This window comes from Kwoniella shivajii, chromosome 11, assembly GCF_035658355.1.
Source record: "Kwoniella shivajii chromosome 11, complete sequence".
In the NCBI taxonomy this organism is placed as follows: Eukaryota; Fungi; Basidiomycota; class Tremellomycetes; order Tremellales; family Cryptococcaceae; genus Kwoniella; species Kwoniella shivajii.
The window spans coordinates 1466469-1483245 of NC_085918.1; the positions used below are offsets into that span (position 1 = coordinate 1466469).

General features: G+C 49.5%; 10 protein-coding genes across 10 annotated transcripts; 3 read left to right on the forward strand and 7 right to left on the reverse strand.

The window, feature by feature from the left end:
• Positions 1 to 1098: 1098 nt before the first annotated feature.
• Positions 1099 to 1320, forward strand: IL334_007958 (uncharacterized protein; the record flags this gene model as incomplete). Its single annotated transcript, XM_062939647.1, has 1 exon — positions 1099 to 1320. The coding sequence occupies one exon, from the start codon at positions 1099 to 1101 to the stop codon at positions 1318 to 1320; it is 222 nt and encodes a 73-aa protein (XP_062795698.1).
• Positions 1321 to 1375: 55 nt separating this feature from the next.
• IL334_007959 (uncharacterized protein) lies at positions 1376 to 3845 on the reverse strand (the record flags this gene model as incomplete). The annotated part of the gene is made up of 10 exons (XM_062939648.1): positions 1376 to 1779; positions 1829 to 2009; positions 2054 to 2229; positions 2286 to 2396; positions 2508 to 2589; positions 2723 to 3059; positions 3110 to 3170; positions 3220 to 3541; positions 3599 to 3680; positions 3736 to 3845. The coding sequence occupies 10 exons, from the start codon at positions 3843 to 3845 to the stop codon at positions 1376 to 1378; spliced, it is 1866 nt and encodes a 621-aa protein (XP_062795699.1).
• A 284-nt stretch (positions 3846 to 4129) lies between these two features.
• IL334_007960 (uncharacterized protein) lies at positions 4130 to 5637 on the reverse strand (the record flags this gene model as incomplete). Its single annotated transcript, XM_062939649.1, has 10 exons — positions 4130 to 4330; positions 4383 to 4480; positions 4527 to 4610; positions 4671 to 4817; positions 4861 to 4946; positions 4998 to 5069; positions 5122 to 5214; positions 5258 to 5313; positions 5378 to 5519; positions 5576 to 5637. 10 exons carry the CDS (start codon positions 5635 to 5637, stop codon positions 4130 to 4132), a joined length of 1041 nt encoding a protein of 346 aa, XP_062795700.1.
• A 384-nt stretch (positions 5638 to 6021) lies between these two features.
• On the forward strand, positions 6022 to 7789 carry IL334_007961 (uncharacterized protein; the record flags this gene model as incomplete). Its single annotated transcript, XM_062939650.1, has 5 exons — positions 6022 to 6110; positions 6161 to 6264; positions 6315 to 6428; positions 6484 to 7494; positions 7545 to 7789. The coding sequence occupies 5 exons, from the start codon at positions 6022 to 6024 to the stop codon at positions 7787 to 7789; spliced, it is 1563 nt and encodes a 520-aa protein (XP_062795701.1).
• Positions 7790 to 8126: 337 nt separating this feature from the next.
• Positions 8127 to 9660, reverse strand: IL334_007962 (uncharacterized protein; the record flags this gene model as incomplete). The annotated part of the gene is made up of 7 exons (XM_062939651.1): positions 8127 to 8371; positions 8442 to 8580; positions 8644 to 8765; positions 8812 to 9016; positions 9067 to 9189; positions 9244 to 9369; positions 9412 to 9660. The coding sequence occupies 7 exons, from the start codon at positions 9658 to 9660 to the stop codon at positions 8127 to 8129; spliced, it is 1209 nt and encodes a 402-aa protein (XP_062795702.1).
• A 520-nt stretch (positions 9661 to 10180) lies between these two features.
• On the reverse strand, positions 10181 to 11907 carry IL334_007963 (uncharacterized protein; the record flags this gene model as incomplete). Its single annotated transcript, XM_062939652.1, has 6 exons — positions 10181 to 10686; positions 10737 to 10855; positions 10912 to 11124; positions 11167 to 11446; positions 11488 to 11618; positions 11672 to 11907. 6 exons carry the CDS (start codon positions 11905 to 11907, stop codon positions 10181 to 10183), a joined length of 1485 nt encoding a protein of 494 aa, XP_062795703.1.
• A 593-nt stretch (positions 11908 to 12500) lies between these two features.
• On the reverse strand, positions 12501 to 13948 carry IL334_007964 (uncharacterized protein; the record flags this gene model as incomplete). Its single annotated transcript, XM_062939653.1, has 6 exons — positions 12501 to 12650; positions 12704 to 12924; positions 12978 to 13117; positions 13168 to 13268; positions 13522 to 13650; positions 13709 to 13948. 6 exons carry the CDS (start codon positions 13946 to 13948, stop codon positions 12501 to 12503), a joined length of 981 nt encoding a protein of 326 aa, XP_062795704.1.
• A 360-nt stretch (positions 13949 to 14308) lies between these two features.
• Positions 14309 to 14817, forward strand: IL334_007965 (uncharacterized protein; the record flags this gene model as incomplete). Its single annotated transcript, XM_062939654.1, has 4 exons — positions 14309 to 14360; positions 14411 to 14484; positions 14535 to 14663; positions 14713 to 14817. 4 exons carry the CDS (start codon positions 14309 to 14311, stop codon positions 14815 to 14817), a joined length of 360 nt encoding a protein of 119 aa, XP_062795705.1.
• Positions 14818 to 15027: 210 nt separating this feature from the next.
• On the reverse strand, positions 15028 to 15562 carry IL334_007966 (uncharacterized protein; the record flags this gene model as incomplete). Its single annotated transcript, XM_062939655.1, has 2 exons — positions 15028 to 15290; positions 15334 to 15562. 2 exons carry the CDS (start codon positions 15560 to 15562, stop codon positions 15028 to 15030), a joined length of 492 nt encoding a protein of 163 aa, XP_062795706.1.
• A 40-nt stretch (positions 15563 to 15602) lies between these two features.
• On the reverse strand, positions 15603 to 15951 carry IL334_007967 (uncharacterized protein; the record flags this gene model as incomplete). Its single annotated transcript, XM_062939656.1, has 2 exons — positions 15603 to 15758; positions 15802 to 15951. 2 exons carry the CDS (start codon positions 15949 to 15951, stop codon positions 15603 to 15605), a joined length of 306 nt encoding a protein of 101 aa, XP_062795707.1.
• Positions 15952 to 16777: the final 826 nt, after the last annotated feature.

A 16777-nucleotide genomic window follows, 5' to 3' on the forward strand; every position in this document is an offset into this window, starting at 1 on the left:
GTGTAAAGACTCCGCTGACAGTCAGGTCAACGTGGAGATGATGTGTCATATAGGTGAGTGATTCAAACGAGAGTAGCTAATGACTAGAGGGACCGATTGTCCAATCGCTGTACGACATGGCTCTGCTCTCCTGGTCAAGCGCTCTTCATCCGCCTCTTCCCCTCCTCTCCAAAACTCCAATCTACCCCCCGAATCCGACCCGCAACGACTACTCATTTGGCAACGCGCACCCGGTCATGGCGGAAAAGCCAGAGTCGCAGGCAAGGGAGACGCTTGCGAATCATCACAGGGAGTTGGCTAAACAATGGGATCTCAGCGAAGATGACGAAGCAAAGAGGGTGAACGGGAGTGTTGCTACAGAACAGGCGATATCTCAGCATCTAAGTGGGTATCTCAATAAGATGTAACGCTGACTCTCCTGTTAGACACCGGCACAAAGATATCATCCAACGATGCTACCCCACCACCGAATGCGGAAAAATTCAAACCCATATTCCTCCATTCTCCCCACGATCCTGTCCCCATGGCGTTGGTCAACAGGCCGCCTCGTGGAGTACCAGGTCATGGGGATACATATGTCCCACAGGATCAAGCGTGGCTGGCGGGTTTCAAGTTTGCGAAAGAGTCCGTGTTCGTGTGAGTGAAACTTGTGGGTCTATTCAGCTGACGACAGCCAAACACCAACGTTCAACGCCGCACCCGTGGTAGAAGCGGCTCTTTCCGCGGTGCAGCGGGGTGTCCTCGTGGAGATTTACATGGACCTGGGCTTCAACGACGAGGTGGGTGATCTACTGCAATACCGCTGACATTTAGGGAGAACTCCTGCCCTTCCAAGGAGGGACAAACTCCATGGTATCGTCCGAAATGTACTCGAAGCTATCTCCTGACGACAAAGGCAACCTCAAAATATACTGGTACACTGGGAAGGATCAGAAGACTCCGTTGAATGCAAAGGATAAAAGCAGGAACTGCCACGTCAAGTTAATGAGTGAGTGAGTGGATAGAGCATTGCTGACAGTAGTCGTCGACGGGCACATTGGGATCCAGGGCAACGGAAATCAAGACACGCAGAGCTGGTTCCATTCTCAAGAAATCAACATGCTCCTCTCATCGCATCTGATCTGTTCCGAGTGGCGGGAGGCAATAGAGTCCAATCAAAACACCAAGTTCTACGGCCTCGTCGATCCTGCAGACGGAAAATGGAGAGATAGCCGAGGGAAAGAGCTGCCAGGCGTGCCGAAGCCGCCAAAGGGTCCTATGAAGAGTCTGGTAGGGGTCAAGGGGGCGATTCAGCGGGTCAGAGGCGAAGGGGGATTTTGATACTGCGTGAATCCGAGATATGTCACATCGATACAATGGAAATACAAACAGAATACTACATGGCAAAGTCGAAACCACAATCAGTCCCATCAAACGCACCCAAACCGGGTCCAAGCTCTAGGTCAAGCTCTCCCAATATACCATTCCCTGCATTGTTGTTTCGGTAATTCTGCATACCCAGATTCGGCATTGGCATACCGCTGCTTACCGTCTCCAGCCAATTGCGTGCCAATGAACCACCCGGTGTCATGATATCCAGTGAGTTCGTAGGCGAAGAATTACTGGGTCCAGCTGTTTCCCGGAGCAGCCTGGTCATCGCGGCGATCTTGGATCGCGAAGGACTATCAGGTAGAGTTGCTGCCCATCCTTGTATGATGTCGTCGGTCCGATCGATGAATGATCTGGCTTCTTCGGTTTGGTTCTGTTCGTACATCCTTATGTGGACAAACAAAGCGCATACTGGTAGTGTCGTCAGCCACGGTCCCGGCGGGATCGAAGGTTCACGTACTGATAGGATACGTCACGAAAGACCATACATCTAGGCAGAACTTCCCTGAGGCCGTTTCTGCCCAAATAGTAGCTTGACGTGCTCTATTGACCAAAACCGACCACCGCTGAGGTGCTGGGCGGTAGACGAGATGATGAGGGATAGCGCCAACCGGCCATTGGAAGGGTCGGAGCAGAGTGAACTTGATAAAGTCAGTCAACATCGCGTGCTCGACATCAGACTCACCTCGAGCGCGACACAGAACACGTTGATCAGCTCTGCAGCGTCATACGTTTGCATCGTAGGAGAGTACGGCCATGCTTTGGGTAATTGAGCGATCCACATGTCAATCTCGGTCTGAGCGATTAGCAGTGACGCATCATCCGCCTTGAAAAGACCATATGGCGAGCTTGTCAGTTTGTCTAATGGCACATCAGCGTGTGATAGAGTCATAACACCGTGCCGGGATACCACTTACAGACACGGCCAAGCAAGACACTCATTTTAGTCATTTCAGCTAGAAATCTAAACGATGGTGACCACCTTCCAGACGAGGGATCTTTGACGTGATCTGGATACGCTTGTGGGCCTGGTGTATCACTCATATCGAGATCAATCATACAAGCCTGACCCAAACGGAGAGATATCCTGTTTGCCATCAGCGTCGCCCTCCTCAAGACGACTCACCATCGATCCGCACATATACACGCGCCCCAAACTCTGGCACGTCGATTACGTTGGGCAAGTGGTACGAGGTCGAGGGATATATTTCTGTGCAGAGCCTATCACGAGGTACAGTCAAAATTTGAATCTCGCAAGGTGGGCGGTGTGCAGGACAACACGTCAGGAAGCTACGTGGGAGTGGGAAAAAACCGCAAGGCCACGCCCCTAGGAATTTGGAAAGAACATGCTCACAAGCTCTTGAGCCATACGAATCGCTTCTCCCAGCTGCAACCAAGTAAAACTAATCCCATTGCCGCTCAGCTCATCACACATTGCGAGAGATACCAGCACCTGTACACTCGCGATGGTCGATGTACGACGTATTCTGTCGAGCTCCGGTCCGGCCAGGCGGTTGTGTAAGGTTGAAAGTATGTTTTGTCTTATGTCGGCAGGGACTTCTCTGGACATGGCTGCCAATGCGCAATGAATGATTCGGACTATTCCTGGAAGAGGCGTTGGTGGAGCGGAATTGTGGTGCAGCTCGACAAAGCGTTCCCAATACTTCTCATCAGGCTGATCATTGAGCAAGCTTGATAGATGTCAGAGAATGCATAAAGTCAATGGGTAAAATAGACTCACCTCTCATGTTTCGAGATGACCGGGAAGATAGGGATGATCCTTTCAGAAGCCGTATCATACACTGAGGCGATCATCAGCTGTACGACTAGGCGGTAGTTCAATGGACTCACGACTCTGGAGAACGGTCTCGGCTCCGACACTTTCCGCCAGCTTGGCGAAAGCCGTATTGAGCAAAGGAGCTCCCAGCCTTTCTCGCCTCGTAACCTTTGGATCCCTCCCCACCAGTAATCCCTGTTCGTCGCTGTCACAAAGAGCTCCTCTGTAGAGATCATACTTGACATCCAGTGCGTGAAGTTTGCTTTTTGCGGTCGCTGGGCAGAAGAACCAAACCAGCTGTGAGATGCTTGTTCCTCCGAGATAGATTGGTTCTATGTCCTGTACTTCCTCGGCTTCGAGACTCTTTGACATCAAGCGCTTGCGAGGGCGAGTGTCCTGCGGTCTCTGGGGATCAGTATAACGGTGGTGCAGAAACAGGGTGTGATGACGAACCCTGGGAGGAGAAGCCACTTTTTCACAAGGGATATCCCAGTCTAAGCAATGTTTACATATATCGGGTCGATCATATTGACATCTACAGCACCAGTTTGGCCTCAGTGACGATGCAGCGGACACCGCGGGAAGCTTACTTTATACGATGTTCACGACAGTAATCACATGCCCTATGCAGCTTTCTCTTCCGAGAGGCTGTGCTACTCTGAGCGGCGGCATGGTTGATGACGGGGGCGTTGTCGGACATGGTAGTACTCTTACGGTCACGTCTATGTGATGGACAAGGTGCGTTTCAACAATCATGATGGGGAAGTTCGGGGTGAGAGATACCAAGAATCGTATAAATGATTCGCGTCGAATGCAGCACTTTATTCCCGTTCCCAAAATCACCCCGAAGCACCCGAGTGAGTGGAGGTTTACAATTCGTAAATTTCCATTGGCTCTTTGCAAATGTCCCCGATTGGCAATCTTACCTTTTGGAATGCATGTCTGTACATAATTCGCTATCTGTGAATCGTTGCACTTGATGCATTATTGGATGTCAAATCTTTGTACTAAACTGTTAACAGTATCTCGAACGGTGTCCTCAATAGTCCTGTACTCGATCCCCAAGATCCTGGCAGCCTTTGAGCCATCAACCACATTCGACGTCTTGGCCAATTCCTCACGATATCCTGGAGTTGTATTAGCCGTGGGGATGTTACGGAGTGTGGGCATCTCGCGATTGAGAACCTAGTGTAACTCAGCATTGTGTTTAATGAGAGAGAGAACCTTCATGACATACCAGGCATACATCATTACCGCTATATGGCCCAGCTGACACACAAAATCGATTGCCACCCGCTTCCGGCGTGATCATAGCGCGGAACTCGGCCGAGGCAACTGAGGACAGGTCAGCAATCGTCATAAAGCTCTGGAGTTGACTGACCATCTCGCACATCGACAAAGTTTGACCCGCTCTCTGGGAGATCAGACTGTTTCATCCTGCCGGCGATGTAAGGGTAGATCCGGTCTGTCAAAGTTCAGCGAGAGTTCCGAGTCGGCCAAAGGGAAGAGAAAATCCACTCACTACCTACAGAGTGATTGAGCTTAGCAGGATCGTCGCATTGATGTATGATGGGTCCATACACCATAGGAGGGTGGATCGTTACTCCATCGAAAGCGACTTGCTCGTTCTTCAAAAAGTCCCAGTACGCTCTTTCGGCTAGTACTTTGCTCGCTGCACAACATCAGCACATCAAGCAATTATATCCCATGCCTACCTCGGTACTTTGAGTCTCCCGGCGCTTCTACGCCTTCCTTTTCACATCTGATCAGGTCGACCTCATTCCAATCTTCTTCATTGTACCTGTTGCGAACCTTAGCTATCACGGCGGTACTTCACACTGCTGCAACTTGCCTTGTAGGGGGACCTCCAGGACCATTAATGGTTCCACTTGAGGCTGTGTATACTACTCGTTGACACGTAGGGCTGACATGATAATCAGCGATATAAAGACTATGTCTGGAGTGACATTACATACGCGTTCTTCTGTATACTCTTCAGTACTCCGACTGTTCCCTTCACAGCTGGAACAGCAACATCCTCTAGATGCTCAACCACAAACGTTACGGGACTATCGAGGCTCAGCTATGATTCCCTTCATAAACACCACTCACCTAGCGACATGACAGACACCGTCCATCCCCTTGACAGCCTCGTCAAAAGCACCGTCCTAAGACAACAATTGATTCAGCTACACCGCTTCATGCAAAAATAACTATGCAAAGTGCACTCACCTCTGCAATCTCCCGCACTATGACGTATGAGAACTCCCCCTTCAACCCCTTGAACAAGTTGGCAAGATACTGGCCTTTCGTTTCATCTCTGACTGTACCTCGGACGTTGTAGCCATGTTCGAGGAATTCCCGAGTGATATGACTGAGCATGGTATCCGTTAGCCTCTCACAGCAGCGCTGGGCAACAAGTTCACTCACGCAGCGATATAACCGGAAGCTCCAGTGACGAGGACGGTTGCACCAGGCTTGACAGCAGGCATCGCGTTTGTGATATGGATCAAGTTTGAATCTACTCTATGTAATGCGGTTAGCAGGTATAACTATATGTAAACGGTGAACTGTTTTGTTTTGGCCGCCGCGAAGATAAGCACCGGTCTGCCGGGCGCTATATCACCAGATTGGGGATTTCTGCGACATCACCCCGAGTGACCCCGAATGTTCTCGGGGTTCTCACATTTCGCCCAATCAACACAATGTAAATTGACATCCCTTTACTGGGCAAGTTCGGGGTTGATGAATGTTCTATTCGGATAGCTGCTCAAGATAAGAAGATACAGTCATGCTTATTTATACTCGTATGAACGACTGAAGAACCTCATCCCCCACGAATAGTCTCCGCGCCAATTCGACCAACTAGATTCACGATGGGATTCAAACAAGACTGGTCTCAAGCGACGCCATACTTGGCCTTTTGCGTCTTCACTTTCTGTTGGGCCAATGTCATCTTCGGACTGTCAGTGTTTCACGATGAGCGTACCATAGCTGAACTTGAGGTTATTGCAGCGACACGTCCACCTTTGGTTCTTTACAAGCTTTGCCGTCCTGGTTGGGTCAATTCGGTACCAATGGCAAATTGACTACGTTACAGAAAGCCGTCGCCAACTCTGGTACGTCGAGCAATTCACTTTGAGTGTGCTCTTGCTGACGTCGGTTCCAGTCGTCTACATCGGGCGAATGGCCGGTACTCTGTCCTTTGAGCCAATCGCCGAAAGATTCGGTTACAAAGTCCTTCTGGCAGCTATCGCGTGTATTCAGGTCATCTCCGTCGCAAGTACGTGTAGCCTGCGTCCCATCGTAAGATGTTGTCCTGAATGAAGCTGCTATAGTCCAGCTGGCCGCTGGAAACTTCAACACCTTTATCGCTGGCCGAACAGTGTCATACATCGCCGTTGGCTGGATCGATGGCACAATCGCTTCGTATGCTTCTGAAATCGCCCCAACTGCTTTAAGAGGTTTCTTCTCCGGTCTATTAGCCCCAATGGCCAACTTGGCTTCCGTCTGGGGTGCCGGTATGTGTCAACATTACGCAACCGAAACCAGAAAAATCGGCTGGATGGTACCGATCGCCGTTCAACTCATCCCTGTGGTTATGATCGCTGGTTGTTGGCCATTTGCCGCCGAATCGCCACGTTGGCTGGTGGCTCATGGCAAGCCCGACCAAGCGCTGAAAGCACTCAAACGACTCAGGAGAAAGCAGGATGTCGATGCCGGTATGTGCGAAGCCGAGTTGGAAGGAATCACATACGCCATCGAATATGATCGGACTCACGCTACAGCAAGATGGAGAGATCTGGTATCCAAAGTCGCTTACAAACAATTCATATACACCATCTTGTTCTTCTTCTTCTATCCATCTACGGGTAACGCGTTCTACAATGCTTACGGAGCAACCTTCTTCAAGTCGATCGGTCTGGGAAACAAGTCATTCACATATACCATCCTCTGTCAATTGATGGGTATGATCGGTGGACTGACAGGTCTTCTCCTGACCGATCGGGTCGGACGTCGTCCACTGCTCATCATCGGCTCTGCCTTACTCGTGCTCTTTGACGGATTGGCCGCAGGCTTGGCTTCTAAACCTAACCGATCTAGTACCGAAAACAATGTAGTAGTAGCCTGTTGGACGTTGATGTTATGGTCAGCCAAATTATCTTGGGCGACACATGCTTATATCGTTGTACCTGAGATGGGTGGTATCAGAATGAGGAGAAAACTGGTTCAAGTCGGGACTACAGTAGATGTCTTGGGAAATTGGTTGTGGGGGTTCGCCAGTCCTTACATCCAGGTTCATCAAGCCACTCAAGGACCTAAGATTGGGTATCTGTTCGCTGGGTTTGGTGAGTCGCCCATCTTCTATTCAAAGCACGACAGCTCATATCGAAACTAGCCGGGCTCGCGTTGATCTTTGCAATTGTGGCTGCACCCGAGCTCAAAGGCCGTTCTCTGGAGGAAGTCGACGAGATGTTCGGTAAATTCCGATGGGGTTGGGAGTACAAGAACTATATTACTACCGGTGTCGGCGCAACAGTCGCTCAAATCGGTCAACATGAGCAGGTGGAAGACCTCGAAGCGAAGGAAGACGAGAAGCACGTCGCTCACAACACTTCTATGGTCAGAGTCGATTCTGTATAATATGTTGCGAGCTGGCTGCGGTATGTGAGATATGGTGTCAAGTGAAGGATGAGACCGACAAAGGGACAAGTAGTCAGAACGAAGCTGAACGATTGTAGCTGGACAACCTCGAGTTGTGATTTGTACCTCTTGGCAGGACTTTTGTACTTTCGATTGTTGCCCTTGTAGTGCCGATGCAATCTTCAACAGAATGGTGCCGGTTCAAAATCAGGTCGCTTACAACAGAAATGAGTCATGCGGGACGGTATTTGTTGTTCGGCATGGTAGCACTTTCTGATGGACTTGTGAGATCTTCAATCAAAGAATACATGAGCTACGGATCACAGAGTACAGCACGTCAGACTGGAAGTAAAACAGTCATACCAAAAAACTCTCTTTTCGAGAACAATTTGCCGTTGATCTCAACTCTATCTTTACCGACCTGATTGTTGACAACGTCTGTGACCTCTCTACCATCTTTGATCTGCCCTTCTCGCCACTGTCGGTTGGAAGGTACAGGCATCCCAGCATCACGGAATCGCTTGTACTCCTTGAAACACCCTTGGTAGTTGACAAATCCTTCTCGCTGAATCAGAGGTGACTCTGTGCACCCATTGGTGATATTATCCGACAATCAGCAGGAGAGCGGAAGCTACGTTGAGAATACACTCACCCATTGCAGGCTGCATCATCAAATCGCCGATTGAGCTTTGGAATATAACGAGGGACAGTCTTTCAAACGCTCTTTGGTCTTCAGGTGGCTCAAAGACCCTGTGTCTGGTAGCTTTGAAATGACCGCCAGAGAGGATTTCCTGTTTGATACGTCACACTTTGATCAGGACCACGCAGCCTATTTGTGAGAGATATGAACTGACCAATGTTTCACCGAGGTTGACAACTAGCGCTCCTGGCTCATACTTGACATACCTCCATCTCTCGTCCGCACCCCAAATCTGCAGACTACTGACAGGTACAGAGAACAACAGAGTCAACATTCCTAAAGGCGCCGATTAGCTTGAACTGTAGACGCGAGAGACACATACCAAAGTCACAATGACCGTGCATCCTGAGACCTTTGGACAGCTCTTTCGTTTCGGAAGCCAAAGGTTGGAACAAGGCGTGTCGGAAATATCCTTCGCCAGTAGGACCTTGCTTTGATTGCGCCGTTCTCCAAATGAACTCATCGTCCAACTCAAGAACTCGGGAAAGGATCGTCAAGAGTCTTCGGTTCACTGACTTGGACATGTACTGTTGGATCAGTAGTCAGCTTATCAGCATCTTTGACTAGCTGAACTTACATTGCAGAACGCAGTAATCTCATCGAAGAATGGGTGGATACATTCCGGGATGCGGTCAATCTCGTCAAATTCGGGTTTGTAAAAGTTGAAGTGTTTGATTCCATCCAAGGCTTGCTTTTCTCTCTGGACGTTGCAGTCAGCACATTGTCCGAGTCGTGATAGATGAATAGTATTCACCTTCCAACCATAAGGACGTTTATATCCTGAATAAACACCTGTCTCCGGATGCCATAAGAGGCGTTCTTGCTCTTCCTCGGAGATATTCCGGTGGTTATATTGTGCGATAGCAAATTGACGATGAAGCTGTATACCCTGAGTCACGCGCTACAAGCAGAGGGAACTCACCTGCTCAATGGAAACTCCGTAATTCTTCACATACAGGAATCCATCTTCCTTGATCGCTGTCTTTACCATCTGAACAAGATCATCAACCACTTTCGGGTCGTCAGAGTCCAGCAACGACAAGTCGAGCGTATGGAGTTCCGCAAAATCGTGGTCCAGTTGAGTGGCAGGCGGAATCTCCCATTCCGGGATGTCACACTTGCCTTCCGATGAAGGAGGTTGGAAAGGTGCAGCGGGTTTACTGACAGGCATATTGTTGAGCAGTTCCAGGTGGTAAGGAGCAACAGAGGCCATCGAAGAACATCTATATATGAGCTCACAGCTTATCGCACATGACTAAGGCAGATTGACCCCGAGTCGTCCTTAGCCCGAATCTTGTCACACATGCATCTGCATTTACCCCGAGTCTCCCAGAACGGTCCCAGCCTTGCGGTGTGGGAGTCTGTACTTTCTCAGCGTCCTAGCATGTATAATAAGAACTCACCTGTGCGTCCTAGCGATGAGGAAGTACAAGAAGTGATGTGTATGAAAAACTTGATGAACTGCGGAGTGTTCCATGTATTACGTAATATAGATGCACGTGGAATAAATGGCCCACATACAAAACATGCATACGTTCACAGCAAAGGCACTCAAAATATAGAACACAACGGTTGATATAAATATAACTCTGCAAGGAATCTTCGAGGGCAAGAGAATCATACAATCAAAAGGAACTTGTGTAGCAATGAAGTCGTATAACTCACGAGCCAAAATCCCAGTCATATCGACTCTATAGGAACAAGGGATAGTGAGGATTTTTATCCCCCAAATCATGGTTATCAGGGGCTCCAGCAGCGATCTGTTCAGCCTTCTTCTTGTTCTTCTGAACGGTTCCGATGAGTAGAGCGATAGTACAGAACAAAGACATCACAGTCATTCCCAAGACAAAGTAGATACCTTTCAAATAACGCGGCTTGGTCTGAGCCGTGAAAACCAAAGGCACAACGGCACCAGCGATGTTACCGATGAAAACGATAGTACCACAAGTCGTAGCCCTCTTGTAGTGAGGCGCGTGATTATCGGCAGCCCACAAGTTGTTCAGACAGGTGGGGATGTATAGACCAATGGAGGCGATAAAAATACCTGCGTAACGTACGCCGACCTGGGGTGCTGCGGCAAGCATGATATATCCGATAATGTTGGCGGTCAAACCGAAGATGATGAATGGCGATCGAAGCTTATACTTGTCCGAGTATATACCGGCAGCGATGAATGCACTGGCAGCGATGGCGTAGACTACCGGCGGAGTCAGCAATGAGGGGGCCTCTACAGTATCATCGTCTTACCAGGGATAGTCAAAAGTTGAGCTTGAACAGTTGTGGTGAAGCCTAAACCAGCACACAGAGTAGGCATAAAAGTAGTAATGGAGTACAAAGTGCAGTCGATACCAAAGTGGTTGATAGCGCTGTCAAAGGGGTATTATGCTCCATTCTTTGGCCAAGATGTAGAAGCAAGACTCACTGAACCATGGTTCTCCAGTCGGCATATGCGTTTTTCACTTGTCTCCATGAAAATTGGTCACGCTCATCGTAGAACTTTCTGTTCAACAACGCTCTCTTCTCGAAAACATCGCGCTCCGCCTGATTTAACCATCGAAGCTCGGAAGGCCTGTTGGGGATAACAAACCACGCGAGAGGAATCAGGCACGCTGAGATCAAACCCTCGACCAAGTACCTATTGACAGTGTAAGCCACGTCCTGGACACGACCCGCTCACATCCATTGCCAACCCTTCATTCCCGCGTGGTCGATCTGAGAGAGACCATAAGCAAGTAGACCACCAAAGGCCCCTGACAACGCGGAGCATGCCTGGATAGCAGTCTGTCGTCGGACATACTCTGTCCTTCGGTAAGTCATTGTGAGGTAGATTGCGATGGATGGAGCGCATACTGCTTCGAAAACGCCTAGTAGGATTCGGGTGGCCAGGAGCTGGTGGTAGTTTTTAACGAATGCAGCACCGATAGTGACTGCAGCCCAACAAGTGATTGACCAGGTCACTACGCAAGAGTCAGCGAGAAAAGATACCCCGGCAACTTACACATGTACCGAGCGGAGACAATCTTCAACAAGATAGAGTATATGGGCTCGAAGATGACGTATGTTGAGTAGACCACAGCGACCGCAGCACCGAACTGATTATTCACCAAGCCCAAATCAGTGGAGAAGCCACTATGATACGGCAATCAGCACCTGCACACAACAACTGGTAATGGGAGACTGACGTTAGATTGGCGTTTCCGATGTTTGAACGATCAAGTGAGGCCATCATGAAAATCAGACTGAAGACAGGTATCAAAGTACAGTCGAGCTTTCTTAGAGCTGATTTTTGCGTCTTCTCATCGTCTTCAGTCCACTGGACATCTTCGTCGACTGGTTCGACCTTGTCACCGGAAACTTGATAATCTTTAGCTTCTGTCTCAGCGACAGTCACACCGTAATTGAGGTCTACTGCGCTCATCTCGATTCTAGCTGGGTGGCCGTGAAAGACTGAGCAGAGTTGAGATGTGGGAGATACTGCTTGCCTTATGAGGTGCCTTTGAGGTGGGTATTCGACATGGATTGGCACACACCTGACCGAGCAACTCGGGGGTATTTGGGAGACTTGGGTATGATTGGGGAACCAGTGCAATTTGTGGCGTTACTTTGGTCAACTGCGTAGTCGAGTTTGCCTGCTTACCGTGGTCCGAGCAGCCCGCATTATCCCCAAATCTCCCCGAATCGCTGTTCGCGCCGAACGACCCGACAAGCTGTGGCATCTACGTAATACCTGGCGTTCTATCTAAACGAGTGCTTATCGCGACCAGGGCCAACGCAAGAGATAACGGTCGTATGGAATGACAAAGGCTATTTTCAGCTCTACGTCCCGGCAGACGGCAGTTCTCACAATCCATCTTCGAACCCAGGTAGTCGACACGCAGACATGTAAGACATCTACTTGCATATTCATTGCGCGGGGAACATCGTCAGACGTCTCTGATACAAGGCTGTACATAGCTGCATTTAGAGAAAATCAATACAATAAGATACCGAATCCTGCAAATATCCTCGAGGCTAAGCAGGAAGCAGGATGTTGACACCCAGATATTCCCTTTGAATGAATCTCTTTCCTTCCTTGACAACGATCTTGTCGTTGGGAGCGGCATCGGTGGGATGATGAGCGTCGGCAATTTGGACTTCTCGCCATTGTCTATTGGTCGGGATCTGCTCGAACTCACCGAGTCAGCTCTTATTGGAGCATCAGTCTGACAACTTACGGGAACACCCCTTTCACGCAACCGTTTGAATTCCCGATAAGCCCCCTGAGAGTCGAAACAGCCTTCACGTTGCAATAAAGGTGATTGGTAAGCGGGTTCCATTCGGAGATCGCCTTCTGACGCTTGGAAGAGAACAAGCGATAGACGATCAGAGCTCAGTTGGTCGGCGGGAGGGTCGACTACTCTATGCCTAGTCGCTCTGAAGTGACCACCCGATACGACTGATGATCTCTCAGTTAGCACCTCGGAGCACACACAATAACGATGTACTCACGCTCCAAGGTCTCACCGATGTTGATCACAAGCGATCCGGGTTTGTATGGCACGTATCTCCATTGCTCATCTCTCCCCCAGATTTGCAGCGAGGAGATGGGCACGGAGAACAGCATGGTAGTCGTACCGAAATCGCAATGACTATGTGTAGAGCATGAGTTGATGAACACACCGAAACACAATGGACATACCCGTTCATTCTGGTTCCTTTACCTTTCGCGTGAACGACATCATCTGAAGCGTAATACAGAGCTTGTCGGAAATAGCCTTGACCCACTGGACCGTTTTTGGACTGTACCAAGTCCCAAAGGAAGTTGTCTGGCATTTCCAAGACTTTCGAGAGCAGAGTTAAGAGTCTCCTGTTGACCGAATAGGTCAAGTAGTTACAAAAGTCGACTATTTCGTCCCAGAATGGGTGCATACATGTTGGAATTCGATCCATAGACTCGAACTGGGGCTGGTAGTAGTTGAAATGCTCGATATTGTCCTTGTTACCTTTGTCTTTCTACCCGGGTTAGCTGTAGCTCTATACGAGAACGACCTACCCTCCATCCCCACATTGGCTTCCAACCGGCGAAAGTCCCACTCTCATCTGGATTCCAGTGAAGTCTCTCCTTGTCTTCGTCGCTTATATGTTGGTGCAGGTATTGGGCAATGTCAAATTGTCTGTGAAGCTGATCGAGCGAACCGCTTGGGATAAGCTACATCTCAAGCAAATGTAAACACACTCACTTGCTCAATTGAGATGCCGTAGTGCTCGAGGAAGATGAATCCATCGTCTCGGATAGCAACTCTACAGGTGTCGACTAGATCTTGCACCACTGTGGGGTCCGGGTTGTCAAGTATGGACAAGTCAATTGTCCTGAGCTTAGCCCAGTCGATGTCTAGTTTGGATGTGGGTGGGGGTACCCAAGGCGTGACTTTGGGCTTGCCGGCAAGGTCAGCGGCGGGTGGGTTGAAAGGCGCTGTCATCGTGGGTGATTTAGGCTATGGCGATTATGAGATATCAGAGATTGCCGGTTATATACGTATTTTCGTCTCGATACAATCCTGGCCAATCGGGGTTGGACCTACTGCGGAATTGGATGTATGGGTTCCCGAGAAGTAGCGGGTATCAGTGTACTCCGATATCCTCAACGGTTGACTTGTGCATCAGCCAAACGGGGGGAGAAGTAGCTTTGACAACCCGTGACCGGCTGGCCCCGAATCCCCCGATTCCCCGAATTCTCTCAAATTGAGCGGATACCAGAAAGGGTTTGCATTGCGGGAATAGTACTTATATGTCAAGACGCAGCGACCCGATCCCCATCCATATCCAAACACCCATCCAAAATGTCCAAGCAAATCATCGGTAACGACAAATACCCACTCAAGCCTCACAACTGTAAGCTCTTTCACCCTTCCCCATTGCGACTCTAGCTGATAATACCACAGCTCCCGCCGTGACAGTTCCCGGATTAGTCTTCGCTTCTGGTCAAGTCGGTCAAGGTGACATTGAGACTGCTACTGTGAGCTTGCTGCTTTCGTATCTCCCTTGTACCAGCTGACGATTTGACAGAAACAATCCCTTACCGCCTTGAAAGAAGTTCTCGAACTTTCCGGTTCATCGCTCGACAAAGTTGTCAAGTTCAACATATACTTGAAGGATATGAATGACATGCTTCCGATGAACGATGTCTTTGTTGCTGTAAGTTCATGTCTTTTTCCTTTTGCCTTGGCTCACGTCATTGTGACAGCTCCTTCCTGAGGGTCCTAAACCCGCTAGAACCTGTATCCAAGCTGGTGCTCTTCCCGGTGGCCCAACCGCGCGAATTGAAATAGAAGCTATCGCTCAGTTGTGAGAGTGATCAGAGGGGAAGTTAAATTATCATGCTTCTTGTATGAATCGATGCATAGTGTACTGCATATAAGAAAGAGAGATGAACAGATTATGAACATTTCAAGTCGTAGCAATCACATTTCACAGAATCGATGGTTGCATACTGTAACTTTCAATGCGCGAGATATCCTCGTGCCAGAACAAGGTACATGCGCAAATAAGTAAGCCCCGCTCAACCCCTGACATCTTGCAATTCATTCTGATACCACATGGTGATCGCCTTCATATCGGCTCCCAGAGCAACGGTATCGTAGACTTGTAGATGTTCCTTTGCGAGTTTACCGCTGTTGGATAGTCTACTTACCCATTTACCGTGTTTTCGTGCTGATGCTACGATCTTGTCCATGGCGGCTACGAATTCGGGTTCGTCGCCTCGAGCTGGAACGTAGCCTAACAAGGATTGTGCTAAATCGTTGGGACCAATGAAAACGATATCTTTCGAAAGGTTTAGTCACAGGCTCCTTTGCAATCAACTCACCAACACCATCCACAGCACAGATCGCATCGACGTTCTCCAATCCCTCTCTGGTTTCAATCTGAATGCAGGTCAACAGAGTCTCGTTCGCTGATTTCATATACTGAGGTATGGTTATACCATGCGCAAGGCCAGGAAAAGGCGAACCTTGGCCACGCAAGCCGTATGGCGGGAATTTCGAGTATTTCACGACAAGCTCGGCTTCCGCTGCTGTGTTGATTTGGGGGACCATGATACCGCTGCACGTCAGCCTGGACGTGAAGAGTAGTAACTTACTGTGCACCAGTGTCAAGTGTCCGCTTGATCAAATCCGGTAAAGGAGCTCTGATTCTCACGATTGGAGAGACGTCTAAAGCAGCTATCGCAGCTACCATGTCGTGCATTGAATCGTCACTGATGTTTCCATGTTCACAGTCGAGGATGATGCTCTGCGAGAGGATCTCAGTGACTAGCGACCGACTCGGAACTCACATCAACACCTGTTTGAGCAACGATCTGAGAAGTTCTGACCGTAGACAGCCCCATGAAAGTCATCACCGGTTTTGATCCTGCTTTCAAACCGTTCAGAAGACGGAGCTTCGGGTTGTTGATGGTAGTCGTGATTGCGTTGGCTTGGGACATCTCGTTGATTTGCAGTAGGGTGTTGAGGGTGACTTGGAAACGACAAGATTTGTATTTATAATATATACGACGGAGTGAGGGTGTCGTTTTGCCAATTCACCCCCGATACCTTTTGTACCCTAGCCCCGAGTATCCCGAGCGTACGCGTGCATTCCGAATAACCCAGAACGTGATCGGGGAGCGTGGCTCGGCGACGCGGTGAATCTTGACCCGTGGTGTAGAGCGAGAGATACATGGTAGATTGACGAGTACAATGACACTGAGTATACCGGGTATACTGACATGAGGATATCTTTTGAATACAATTGTCCGTGAGAAACATAGATCCGCGTCCTGCCCCCCATCCCTATTATCTTCGTTTATTTCGACACTCCTGACCCTGCCTTGCCGAACCCATGTCGACACCTGCGATGTATGAATCGCCAGGTGCCGGTTGCAACTGCATGAACCCGGTCATTGTTGCCGAATCGATGGAGTCGATCGGGGCATGGATAGTAGTGGTCTCGTTCCGCACCACCCATCTCTGAGATACAGCGAGTAAAACTGAATGATCGTCAGCAGCGGCCCAAGACTTGACAAACTCACATGGTGCTCGCTGATCGGAGCGTCCTCCCTTTCGTTCCCACGACGTCGTGTACGCTCTCTGTCGCGTCATCGTCGTCGCAGGCCGCGAACTTCTCACTGAGGACCAATCTGCAGGGTTAGGGGGGGGTTAGGGGTTGGGGGTTAGGGGTTAGGGGTTAGGGGTTAGGGGTTAGGGGTTAGGGGGGGGTTAGGGGTTAGGGGTTAGGGGTTAGGGGTTAGGGGTTAGGGGTTAGGGGTTAGG